The sequence below is a fragment of the Triturus cristatus genome, chromosome 4_2 (assembly GCF_964204655.1).
Source record: "Triturus cristatus chromosome 4_2, aTriCri1.1, whole genome shotgun sequence".
NCBI lineage: Eukaryota > Metazoa > Chordata > Amphibia > Caudata > Salamandridae > Triturus > Triturus cristatus.
The window spans coordinates 289,424,149-289,437,613 of record NC_140586.1 but is presented as its reverse complement, the minus strand read 5'-3'; the positions used below and the strand labels follow the sequence as shown (position 1 = coordinate 289,437,613).

The following is a 13,465-nucleotide window of genomic DNA, read 5'->3' as shown; positions in this document are numbered from 1 at the left end:
TGGAAATGGTCACTCTCTTAAAGAACACCCTCAATCAAAGCAAGGTATAGCTTGCTGGGTGTCTTCAGCAATAGTTGTCCGCTAAATGAAAGCAGGTCCATTACAAGGAAGTCTTATTTTACAAGAAGTGTTTCTACATCCACAGCACTGTTTGCTGGTGTATCTACTACTGACATATGCAGAGCAGCGATACAGAAAAACAGACATACATTTATGCAAACCTACTGCCCAGACTCAGCACCAAGGAAGGATGCGACGGTAGGCCAAGCGGTCCAAGGACACTTATTCCAGTAAGGTAAGACTATTTCGCATTTGTTGCCATGTACTGTATATTTGTATAACATGAGGCTCCCAGCTCCATGACGGGGATGATTCAAGCATATGAATTTATGATCAATACCAATAATGGAGAGCTTTAGTTACAGCTAAGTAACTTTTTTCTTACCCACCGTTGTTATGTCACAGAAACGAATTCAGACTTCATTTATTCACGCTGATGGCTTTCTATGAGAGTCATGCATTAAAAAGGCAAAACAACACAAAACATCAGTGGAATATTTATTTACAACTGTATCAGAATGCAGTCAGTTAAACAGTGCATGTCCACACACATATCTATGCATGAGAATGGTTACCTTCTGTAGTCTCAGAATTTGCTGGAACATGACTGGACTCTTTTAGATCCCATCTGAGAACCATTCAATATCTCATGAAGGAACTAGCAAAAATAGGGCCAGCTGAATGCATATGTAGCTGCAGAAAGTGCAGAAGGAATCCATAGTTGAATCCATAGCTGGAGAAAGGGGTTTACATTAGCCAGCAGTGTAGGTTCCAATGTATGTCTCGAGGTTCAGCTCTCCCAGGCCAGCTATTAAATTGTTAAATTGATTTCCTGTTGTCAGTCAGATTGGTTACCCATGAGTCAGTCCTATGCTTGATAATCCCCCCTTGCCATCCACATTAGAATTTCCTCCACCTTTATCCTTTTGGTATGGTACCAGAATATCGAAATCAAAATATTGCACCCTAAATATTTTTACAAATGTTGACCCATTGGCACCAATAGTAGAAATCTAAATGTTTATACAAATATTGACCCAATGGCATTAAAAATAGAAATTTAAACCCAATGGGATGATATTTTGTCATGGAAAGTTAGAATGCAGTATTTTTTGTCAGATGATATTTCAGTTAACAATATTCTGACATAAACCATTCCAACTAAAATACAGCCTGACAGAACCATTGTGTCCCAAATATCTTTCAGAAAAAATACCTGCCCATAGGAGTTAATAATACAAAATCTGCACCCAGTGAGGCATATTCTCACCAGCAATATTTGTGTTAGAAGACATTTCTGCTAGTGAGAGTCTGACGTGCACTCATCCTTCCATCTCCTTGTCACTTTCACCATGGCACCTTGAGCTCGGTAAGAGAGGGACACAGATTTATATCTCTAGAATGATATTACATCTGGGCTATCTAGTCCTTCGCTCCCTGCCATTTAATGCTGCACAGAGAGAAGGACAGAAACAGCATGTACCTGCTAAGAACTTCAATGAGGCCGACTGAGCAATACAAATACCTGGACAATGTACCAGGGAAGGTTGCCTTCAGTTCCTCACTAGTTACTTATTTAGGTATTTTACTTAACATCACATACTGGCAAATATAAGCTTAAAGACAGAAATTATAATATTCGTGTTAAGCATGAGATCGACATGTGGTTTTTAGTGTCAGGGGTGCGAAGGACAGCTATCAGTAGCTCGGCTGCTGATTGGTGAGATTAAGGGGCTTGTTTGCCACTGGTGCATCACTTTTAATATGTGGAAATGTCATGTACCGGTGGCGCAAGGGGCTTGTAAATAAGCCCTTAAGTCTTTCAGCAGAAAGGGAAGAACAATGTGGGATGAGGGTCAGGGACTTTTATTTAAGGGGAGCACTATTTGACACATTATACAACTCACAAGAGTAGGTACTCTTTTGACCTAGTACATATGGTTATAAACTTGAAATTGTAACCCCCACAACTGAGAATTTACTACATTGATGTACCATTCTAAACATGCCACCACATCGAAAGTGCTACTCCTGAAAACATCATTACATCGAATGAGGTAGGTGAAAGGGTTAGAGTAAAGGGTATTGTTGTATGGGGTTAGGTTTATGGTGTGGGCCACGGGTTAGGTTTAGGGTGTGGGCTAAGTTTAGGATCTGTATTAATTTTGAGGTTAGGGAATGAGGTTTTTCTAGCTCTTCTAGGAGTGGTCTCCACTGTGTCTGCCTGTACTCCAGTGGGGTAGTCATACGCTCTACAGATTGGATTGTACTGTATTTTCCTCAGGCTTATATTTAGGTTAAAGGATAGCATTACATTGAGGTTTATGAGTGAAGGGTTTTAGTGATAATGTAGGTATGGGGCAGGTTTAGCATTGGATTTAGAGTTGGTTTTCGTGTCAGTGGAAGATTTTGGGCCAGGTATTGCGTTAGGGCTATATTTAGTCTAAAGTTTAGTCTTAGGGTGAGGTACTGGGGGAAGGTTATGTATTAGGGTTGACACTTGTACTCGTACTAGCTGATTCACTGTAGTGGTATTCTCAGAAGTGTTCTTTGTGATGTAGTAGATTCGATATAGAGCATCTTTGTCAAGTTGTAGTCTGTAATGACAAATGCCTATTTTGGCTAATAATATAGCCTTTAAACACAATTAGCCTCATTTATGAGGTTTTGCCATAGGGCGGCGCCGCAGGCCTTCCTCCTGTGCTGACCTACGGCAAAAGAAAAGGGCAGGAATGTGCCATAGCTATCAGTACACACATTCCTGTCCTTCTCCCCTGCACCAGTGCACAATGGGCTGCCGTGCTCCAATGCAAGCACCTTTGCACCATGGTGCTAGAATGCCTGCATTGCAGGGATGATTCGTTTTGTGCAGAAAGGGAGAGCTTTTTGCACAAAAACAATAAAAAGAGGCTTTTTCATCTAAGAGGATGAAGATATTTCTCCTCCTTGTGCCTCCTTTATGCCTCCACTGGGGAGGTGTATGTTTTTGGTGCTACCTCAGAGTTACGACTTCTCGTAAATCTGGGGCAGTGTCAAAAAGCCATGGATATTTCTGGGAACACCCCCAGCAACACAGATTGCATGCCCCTTTAACGCAGAAAACTGCATTAAAGGGAACGATATTTACGAGGCAGCCTTAAGCCAAAAAAGTGGCTTAGTGCTGCCTGGTAACCATGGAGCAGGCTTCTGCACCACAGAACGCCACAGAACGTGACGCTCCTGCGGTGCAAGGGACCTCATAAATTAGGCCCAATATTTGCCCTTTGAGTTTCCATGCAGTGTACTCCATTTTGACACAGTGGGTGGAATGGGAGGAAACGTTGGTGAGTTTTGTCACTTAGTATGTGTAAGAAACAGGCAAGGATGTGGGAGTTTTGAGACTGATGAATGAACATTTGCTAAAAAGTAGGGTGCCTGAAAATGTAAGTGCCAGTTTTCCTTAGGTAAAACGTTTACACACTTTTACTCCTCCTCCACTGTTGCTCTCTCACTTTATAAAACAGTGAGGATCACAGCAAACATCAGGACTAGTCCAGCTATTTTAAAAAGAATTGGCATCATTTTGGAATGAGTGCACTCTTCCGGAATTCGAGTTCTTGTCGGCTTGATGATGCGGTCCCACTGGGTCAAGATAGCTTTTCTGGCTCCATCCCACTTTCCCGGTCCAGTCAGTCGGTACTGGTAAGGTGTGCAGGGGCCAAAGCACACCTCCATTGCCAGTCGAGGGTCCCGGAGGAAGAGGCTGATCAAGTTGGGTTTTACACCAGTCTGTTGGGCGAGTTCATCCATGTAGTCAATATAGTCTACTTGTATTGTGTGACGCTGGCTGGGCACGTACCTAAAAGGATAGAAAGACAGGTGTTGTTAGTGTGGATAGATTAGACATTTTTGGATGGTTTACAACCTCCCCTCTAAAGTGATCATTTTGCCTTACGTCTCGTTAAAGTACACATTTAGCTCATGCTAAGGTGATATCTCAGCATCATATTAACAAAATGCTGTAAAAAATTAAACTGGGGTGCACTTGGTAGAAAGACAATCAAACAAGCTTTGGCAAAATCAATAGGTCTGGCATTGGCTGTCTTTTATATAGCAGTATTGAATGCATTATACATTTTATAAAATAATCAGAATGTATGTATGTTTTTAGGGTTCTTGTGTAATGGTGCTCGCATCAGTATTAGGCTTGGCGTGTAATGGTGCTTTCAAAATTTTGGGAAACATATTTCATCCAATATTTACTTCATACATATAGAAAGGGGCATCAGGTCAGCCATTATTGGCCTGAGACATTGTTAAACACATCTTGGATTATCTCCCTGTAGCAATTTATTGTCACATCCATCAGCTTTGATGTGTCCTTTTGCTTTTTGGGGAATGCATGAGGAACCATTTAATATTTGAAAAGCAGACTCTGTCATCACGCACTTATCTATCGCATTGATGGATTTTGCATACAAAGCATTTTTGTTTTGCAGTGCAATGGGAACTTTTTATTTACTTTTGTCCTTGGCCTACTAAGAGACATGAGTCTTTACACAACCCAACAATGTAAAAGGGTGGTCAACCTTTTTTACCCAGAGCGCCATGAGGGCGTCACCGGCAATGAAGGTAGGACCAGGAGAGCTGCAATTCTTCTATACAGCCACCAGATACCCACAAAGGAGAAACCAAGTGCTAGAAAGCTGTAGTAACCAAAAGATGTCCCCGCAGCACAATAGAAACTGTTGACAGATCTCTTCAGACATGATTGTGGAGTGCAGCTGTGCTAAAGAGAAGACAGATATGCTCTCATAAAATTATAATATAGGGTGCAGAGAGAACTGGAGCTTTGCTAAACAGTTTCTTATAAAAGAGTATTGGCGAATGAGGGAGCAGAAAATTCAGATGATGGCAGGACTCTCACAGTTCTTCCTAGGTTAACACTTAATGGTTCATCCAATTTAACTTTTCCCTGCATTCTTTCATTTGCAATATTATATTAATAACTATACAGAGGAATAGCAGTACCAGACCAAAAAGAAAATAAATCTGGCCTTCTTATACTATTCATATATAGGCTTCAGAGGAGTGAGATTTACAATCTTTATTCTGTGTAAATGAAAAACCATAATTGCAGCATGGAATACAAACGCATGAGTGTGCATTGACCAAGATGACATCTTGAAAAAATGCATACATCACTGCCCTGTATCTAGGCCCAAGTTGTCCACAGCCTCAGACAGGTGCTGGAAAGCTGAAGTGTCACTATGTATCCTACATAAGTACTCACAAGAGAGTACTATGGAGATGTGGTGTAAGTCTTCTTGTACTGAACTGTAAACAATTTTCTTCACAAATGAGTGTGAAACTGAAGTAGCACTATACTACCAACAGAGGGCCTCAGAGTACAGTGAAGACAGAAGGCAGCAGTTGAATGATACTACCAACTGAGATCCTCAAAGAAGAGTACAATGCAGATGGAAAACATGTTGCATTCTACTACCAACTGAGGCCCTTACAGATGAGTACAATGGAAAGGGAAAGCTGCAGTTGTGGTATACTATCAACAGAGGTCCTCACAGAAGTATGAAATGGAGACGGAAAGCTACGCTTGCACTATACTACCAACAGAGGCCCTCACAGAAGAGCACAATATGGGCGCCAAACGTGTTGTACTATACTACCAATAGAGTTCTAACAGAGGAGAAGAGATGGGAAGCTGCAGGTGCCCTTTACCACCAACAGACAGCCTCATAGGAGAATGCAATGGACATGGTAAATTGCCGTTGCACCATACTACCAACAGAGATTGTCAAAGAAGAGTATAGTGACATCATAGGTCTTTTTGGGTGTAGACTTACACTTTGGAAGAGTTATGTAAAATGCACAGAGTAGTGATGAAAATACATACAACTGTGCTTCACACATAAGTCCAGGTTTTCCCCAAACAAGTGCTATTAATAAACATATTGACTTCTGGAAAATCACATTTGCTATGGACTGGCTTCTGTAGATGTGAAGTTCACGGGCTGAGGGGAGAACCAAGATGGCGGATTGAAGCCGCCACAGAGAGCTGCAGCCCTGATGGTCTCCCTATACCTCCAGCAAACAATCAATACGATATGCGTGATACGGAAGACTTTGAGTTTCTGAATTAAAATACTTGCGGGGAAGAACTACGGCGCCCACTGGAGCTGAATGAGCGAATGTGGCAGCTTTTCGTCCTAAAATTCGAGCGGAGAGCACTGGAGCGGCTGCTTGCTGGTTACCGCTCCCTCCCAGGACGCTCACCTCATTGCTCGACACTCCACTGGACCGGTCTGACCTCGTCTGCTGCGGTAGACTCTGAGCGTGGGGGAGACATGGCACCGCCGAAAACGACCCCGCGGTGCACTCGCACTGGCCGCAACATCGCTGGGAAAGGCGAGGGAAACTTGCTTACGGGTGCTGGCGGCAAGGAGAGATCAGGCATTACAACCAGCAAACCACTATCGCACCTTCTACAAACTGGGAGAGTTCCGGAGCTCCTCGCAGGCAAGTGCTCGACTGGCAACAATGTTACGGAGACTCTACTCTCCGCGATAACAGACAGTAACATTGTTGCGCTTAGCTCTGCTGTTCCTTCAATAGACATTGTTTCATCGGTAGCGGACAAGGATAGCGACGTCAGTGTGCCTATTGCAAGTAGTAGTGTGGGCGCGGAGGGCTCACAATCTGAGTCTCTGCTTATGCCTTTGCCATCCATACAGCACGACGAGGGGACTGGCAGACAAGAGGGAGAGGTAACGGAGGTAGTGGAGCCCACATCCTCAGACTTGAGACAAGGTATTGAAGTTGTTGAAGTTGTTGAGCATAATGTGCCTGCAATAGTTGGTGGGAGTCGGACTCTTGGCTCGGAAGGTAGCGTCATAGAAGAAGGGGGAGGCGACAGTGAAGCTAATGATTCGGCTTCATTTGACGATATTGAAGAACCAGCCGAGTACCCAGCACAGATGGGGTGTAAGTCATTAACCGTTAAAAAGGCCAAAGGGAAAGTTAATAACAAATCGAAGAGAAGTACACTCCACCTACATAATGCGCTTCCTATAGGGAAAGCTATTTCTGATAATAGCCCCCTCAGGAAGTGGGTGCAAGCTAAGGGTGGAGTGCGAAATATGGCACTAAGACTTTCAGGTGTTAACGGCAACAGCAATGGGGCTAATTCACCAACATCTCGTTCTGGTGGCTCGTCATCAGAAGCCAGTTCCGGGTATGGTGCCCCAGGAGTAGCACAGCCTAAATCCTTAAGCCACAATGATGCGTATTCCCCAAAAGAAATTCAGTCTCAAGTTGTTCAGGCGACGGCCTTATCTGAGGCAGGAACTGCTGGCTGTTATGAGGGAGCAGCACCATCACTTTCTTTGATCCTGCAGTCTTTAGCTGAGCAAAGACAAGAGGCGCAGCTGCACTATACACAGGTCAGAGAGGATAATAATAGAATTCAACAATCCCTTCGGGAAATGACTGATAAAATTAGCGGGTTAACTCAAGATTTAACTGAGTTGCAGCAGAGAGTTTCCGCAAGCGAAGATCTATCTGCACTTACAGATGTCTCTGCCAGAAAGCATGAAGGACAGATCTCGGATATGCAAATTAAGTTGGAGGATATTGAAAACCGCCAGCGAAGACAGAACCTTAGACTTTTTGGTATTTCTGAAGGCGCGGAGGGGTCAGACCCGAGGGGGTTCTTGGTTAAATTATTTCAAAAAGCTTTCCCTGACCTCTCTGATTGGGACTGGGATTCTCAACTCCAAAGGGTTCATAGACTGCCGCTAACTCAGAGGAATAAAGGGGGGCAATATCCTCGCCCTTTCTTGATCTACTTTGGGAACTTTTTATTGAGACAAGCAGTGTCAATGAAAGCAAGACCTAATGCTCCAGTCTCAGTAGATTCTTTTTCTTTTTTTGTTAGATCAGATTTGAGTAAGGCTACAATGGACAGACGTTGGAGACTGCGCCAATTTATCGATCCTATAAAAGCTCTTGGCGCTCAAGCTTTTTTACAAGAACCTGCACGTCTGAAAGTTCTTAAGGGTAGTCATACCTATATTTTTTTGGAAGAAAAAGAAGCAAGTGCGGCAATAGCCAAATGGCGGGCAGAAGCTGCTGAACAGGGATAGGAGGGATAGAAGGGGGGTCTGTTCTATGGCGACTAGGGACTTTGGCTCTCTTCGTTTACCCCCCTTTCTTCCATTTTTTTTTTTTTCTCTTGCAGTATTTGTAGGAACTTGTAGAAACTTGTAGAAACTGTGAATTATGATTAAAGGTTGTGATTATGATTATGATTATTATTATAATCAGATGCAAGTGAGGGTAGGGTAGGGTTGACCTATTGGGTTGTGGCTCTGTAGGGCTGCCATTTCCAGCGGCAGCTGTTAATAAGGGGGGGGTTCTTCTTGGAGACGGGGTGTGGTGTCACCCTTAGATTGGGTTCATGTTTGGTGAGGGTCAGGGAGGGAGTATGAGGTTAAAGGGGGGGAGAAAATCGTCATCATTGGGGCACTATGCTTTTAAAGAATGGGGTAGGTTTTTTTTAGTTGTCAACAGTATAAAAAATAAACTATATGTTATAGCTCATTCAACTTTTTGGATAATTATTGTTGTAGGAGGAGGATTAACACAAAAGATAAAACTTAATTATGAACTGGATCAAGTGTTTGGCCTGTAATGTCGCTGGTCTTAACAGTGCAGGTAAAAGAAGGTTGGTCCGAGAGGAGCTACGAATGTATCAGTCTCATTTAGTGGTCCTGACAGAAACTCATTTGTCTTACAAAGACCGGAATTTATTAGCGGACCTGGGGTTAGAGGTTATCATTAGTACAACTCAAACTGTATCTATTAAAGGAGTTGCTATCTTAAAAGATAAAAAGTTTGCCTGCGAAGTCATCAACAAACTGGCAGATCAATGGGGCCGATGGGCAATAGCTCAGCTGGCTATAGGGGGTAAGAAATATGTGATTTGTGCCATATATGGCCCTAATGTCGACGATCCTAATATTTTCGAATTCCTCAATTTGGAATTATTAAACTGGGAGGGGGATAAATTAATCTTGGGGGACTTCAACTGCGTCTTAGATTATCATATAGACTCTACGGGGAATAGGCGTAATGTAAGAATGTGTAAAACTCGCAGAGCGATCATACAAATGATGAGGCTCCAGTCCATTAAGGACGCCTGGAGACATATATATCCTCTAATACCGGGCTACACTTACTATTCGGCTCCTCATAAATCATACTCCAGGATTGACATGGCCTTGGTGTCTGATAGAGTACTTATAACATCGAAAATGGAAATATGTCCCCGGGTGACCTCCGACCATAACCCTATTATTTTCTCTTTTCAGGTTAAAATTGAAGATAAGGAAATCAGGCAATTCTCTTTCCCTAGGTATTTGTTGACTGATACTGAATATCTGTTGAGTATTACACAGCAATTAGAGGAATTTTTTAGAATAAATACAGGTTCTGCATCCCCAATAATTGTTTGGGATACTATGAAAGCGTTCGTCCGCGGTATTACACAGAAATATATTCTTTTACAGAATAAAAAACGAAAAAGCGAAATGGAAAATTTATTACTTAATTTGCGTGACATTGAGAGAGAACATGTGAAGGTAGTTAAGAGTAAGGATTTAAAGGCTCAGGAAAGTATGCTCCTCTCTTTATTTGATGCAAGAGTTGCAGTTAAAAAAAACTTAAGAGAAAAAATGGCCGCAAACTACAGTAAGCATCGGTTGGAGAGGTATGAGTATGGGGAGCACATAGGACATGTATTGGCATATCAGACTGCAGAGGCAAAAGCCAGAACTAAGATTGATGCTATTAAGGGAACAAATGGGATATTGTATACGGAAACATCGGATATCTTAGATCAGTTTTCGCAGTTCTATCAACAGTTATATTCTTTGACATGGCCCTCTAACCAAGAAGAGATACTAGGTTATATTAATAACAGTGGCCTCCAGCCTGCAGACAATGAGAAAATTAATACATTAGAAGAAACAATCTTGTTAGAAGTTGAATCTGCATTGTCACTACTGCCAAATGGGAAAGCGGCTGGTTTTGACTCGATACCATTAGAGTTTTATAAATCTTTCAAACAGATCATACTTTTACCTCTCATTAGTGCAATCCAATATGTAGCTATTAACGGTGAGGTGCCGGCATCATGGAATAAGACACAGATTGTGTTTTTTTTAAAAAAGGGCAAACCACCGACTGAGTGTGGCTCATACCGGCCAATTTCGCTTATTAATGCGGACGCGAAGATATTTTCTAAGATCTTGGCAAATCGCTTAGCCCCGATTATGACGGACTTAGTTTCTGAAAGTCAGCATGGATTCATATTAGGGAGGGATACTACTGCCCACGTTAACACGGCTATTAGCTCATTTGACTATGCAGAGCAAAAGAAAATTGATTTTGGCATGATCCTATTAGATGCTGAAAAAGCGTTCGACCGTGTCAGATGGGAATTTCTATGGGCTATTCTAGCAAAGATAGGTACCGGTAAGCAGTTCCAGTCCTGTGTAAAAGCTTTATATAGTAATCAACAAGCTAATCTTTGTTATATGGGCTCTAGGTCAGCATCATTCAGGATACTGTGTGGGACCAGGCAAGGTTGCCCGCTGTCACCATTACTTTTTGCTCTATATATAGAGCCATTTTTACGTATCCTTCAATCTTGTGCATATATTGATCCGTTGGTTTCCGGCACCTCTCAACTTAAGCTCACAGCATATGCTGACGACATAGCGGTTTATGCTACTAATCCAAGTGAGGCCGTGAATAAGATTATAGATGAAGCTGAGAAATACGGCAATGTCTCAGGGTACAAGCTGAACGTGAATAAAACTCAAGTACTTACTACTCCAGGGATTCATAATGTTATGACTGGGGCGTGCACTACAGTAACTTATCTGGGGGTAAAAATAACTCCTAATGTTAAACAGATCATAGACATCAATTATCTACCACTCTTGCAGGAAACCACTAGGCTGTTTAAATTTTGGCACAGGCTCCCTCTGGGACTACTGGGTAGATCTAACTTAATAAAAATGAAAATACTTCCCAAATTCTTATATTTGTTTCGCTCCATTCCGTTGAAAATCCCTAACAATCTGTTTAAAAAACTTGAGGGCATATGCAGTAGCTTTCTATGGGGTTATAAAAAAACCCAGAAGAGCAATTGAGCTACTTAAATCTCCGTATGAACAAGGAGGACTGGGTTTCCCGGATTTTAAAATATATTTCTGGTCTTCATTTATTGTTCGTTTTCGATGCTTGTTGGGCTTGGACCAGTCAAACTCACTATTTAAGCTTATTTTAGGTAATCAGAGGGACATGTTTTTGTATGGAATAAATGATCCAAATTATTTTAAGAGAGTCAAGTTTAAGACTCTGAGGGATATTGTGGCCATATGGAGAGATATGTCTTTTAAGTGTAAGCTACCCAAAATCCATACTAAATTTCCTTTGTGGGGGAACCCATTGCTCCCTAAGATTTTTCAGGATCAGGCAGGCAAATCTTGGAGTCAATATGGGATCTCATACCTGGGCGAAATTTATAATGAGACAGGAATCATGTCATTCGAAAACTTGCGTATAAGGTATAAGCTACCGGTAAATTTCTTTTTCAAGTATTTGCAAATAAGAGACTATTTAACTACAAGTTTCGCTCCAATTGAGTTCACACAGTCAAATGTTTGGGATTGTATATATGGTGCAAAGACCAAGTCCTTAATAGGTATGATGTACACTCATCTATCTAGCTTTAAACTCGATGGTAGCGTAAAATTAGCCGAACGTTGGAGTCAAACGCTGGGTACAGCGGTCTCCCCTAGTATGATCAAACAAGCACTAGTTAATGTAAAGGACTCGGTGCACTCTGTTAACTTGCAACTCCAGCAATTACGTATTACTTGTATGCTATACTACACACCGGCTAGAATTGCAAAATGGGATCCAGGTAGTATGATGGGAGATAAAAAATACTGCCCTAAATGCGGATTATACGCTGCCGACTTGTTGCATATGTTTATCTCATGCCCTTCACTGACGGTTTTCTGGCAGAAAATCGAACAGCTACTTCAGTTAAAACTTGGCCTGAATCAACCATTGACTGGTCTTGAAATCATGCTGGGCTGCAAAGAAAATAATTTAGGTTTAGCACGTCTTTTTTCAATTTTAATGGCGGCTGCTAGACTAGCTATTGCTAGGGCTTGGATTTCTCCCACACCTCCTCAGGTTGAGGATTTTTGGTCGATAATTAAGGAAACTTATGGTTTAGAGGCTGCCCTAGCAAATACAAGGGGACTTCGTTCCTTGGTCAAATTAGAAGCACTTTGGCGACCAATGTCCTTTTGATTATTCACTACATATTTTATATTGACTCTGTGGCTATGTATTTTGCGATGTAAATGTTCCTCTGTGTCCTCATGATTACATTGCTTTATATCATTTGGCGATCATCTCAATTTGTGATTATATGGTCCTTTCTGATTACCTGCTTACTTTATTATTGTTGCTTTCCTTCTCCATATGTTATGTCATATGCTATTTATTTTATTTTCTTTTTGAATTCACTATATTGTTGATGTATACTATTATATTTGCTTTTGTCTTACTGTATTTTATTTTGTGCCTACTATGATGATGAAAATAAAAATATTTAAAAAAAAAAAAAGGACTGGCTTCTACCATTAAACTTTGCATTTATTTTTAGTAATAAGAATGTGCATTCCTATGGTTAATAGTAACCAGGCAGGTATTCTGGGATGTCTCTTACTTCCTGGAATTTTTGCGCACAAGTACATTTAACACCACTTTATTGGAAAAAAGTGCAAGGCCTGCAAAGTCGCTTCAGTTCCTTAAGTCGTTGCTAGTGACCCCACTCAAATCAGACACAATTTCTTGAAATATCAACCACTAGGCCTCCTGTCGAGCTGCACACATACCTTTCCAACAGTGTTAAGTTAGGGCTGAGGTAGTCTTATAGCACCTAATCTGTACACACTCTTTGAGCCACGCTCGGGTACATGATTGTTGTTGTTCGAACGGCAACTACTGTGACCTTTACCTGATGAGGTGTCTTGGGCCTTAGGCCCACATGTGGAGTAAATGACTGCACAGACATGTAGAATATGGTACTGTGTCCGGCCCAGGGCACGGGTGCCCGGCAAATTTTATTAGCAGGGTCACCTGACCGATCACGCTGTCGCCTGTTATTGGTGGGTGTAAAGTGCATAACAACCATCTTCTGAACACTAGAACATGTCCTACCAGCCACTACACCTGTGAATGCATCCCCACGCAATTTGTGCCACTCTAGGGATTTATTCTGGATTATACAGCCCACCCAGTTGGATATGAGTGCAGCGCC

General features: G+C 41.8%; 1 protein-coding gene across 3 annotated transcripts in view; it reads right to left on the bottom strand.

The window, feature by feature from the left end:
- Positions 1-545: 545 nt before the first annotated feature.
- LOC146833667 (flavin-containing monooxygenase 5-like) overlaps positions 546-13,465 on the bottom strand; it is a 249,701-nt gene continuing 236,781 nt past the window's right edge. For all 3 annotated transcript variants that reach the window (XM_085601551.1, XM_085601552.1, XM_085601550.1), the window contains one exon: positions 546-3,898. In XM_085601551.1, coding sequence (XP_085457677.1) covers positions 3,553-3,898 — 346 coding nt within the window. In that variant the 3' untranslated portion in view covers positions 546-3,552. The remainder of the gene's footprint in view (positions 3,899-13,465) is intronic.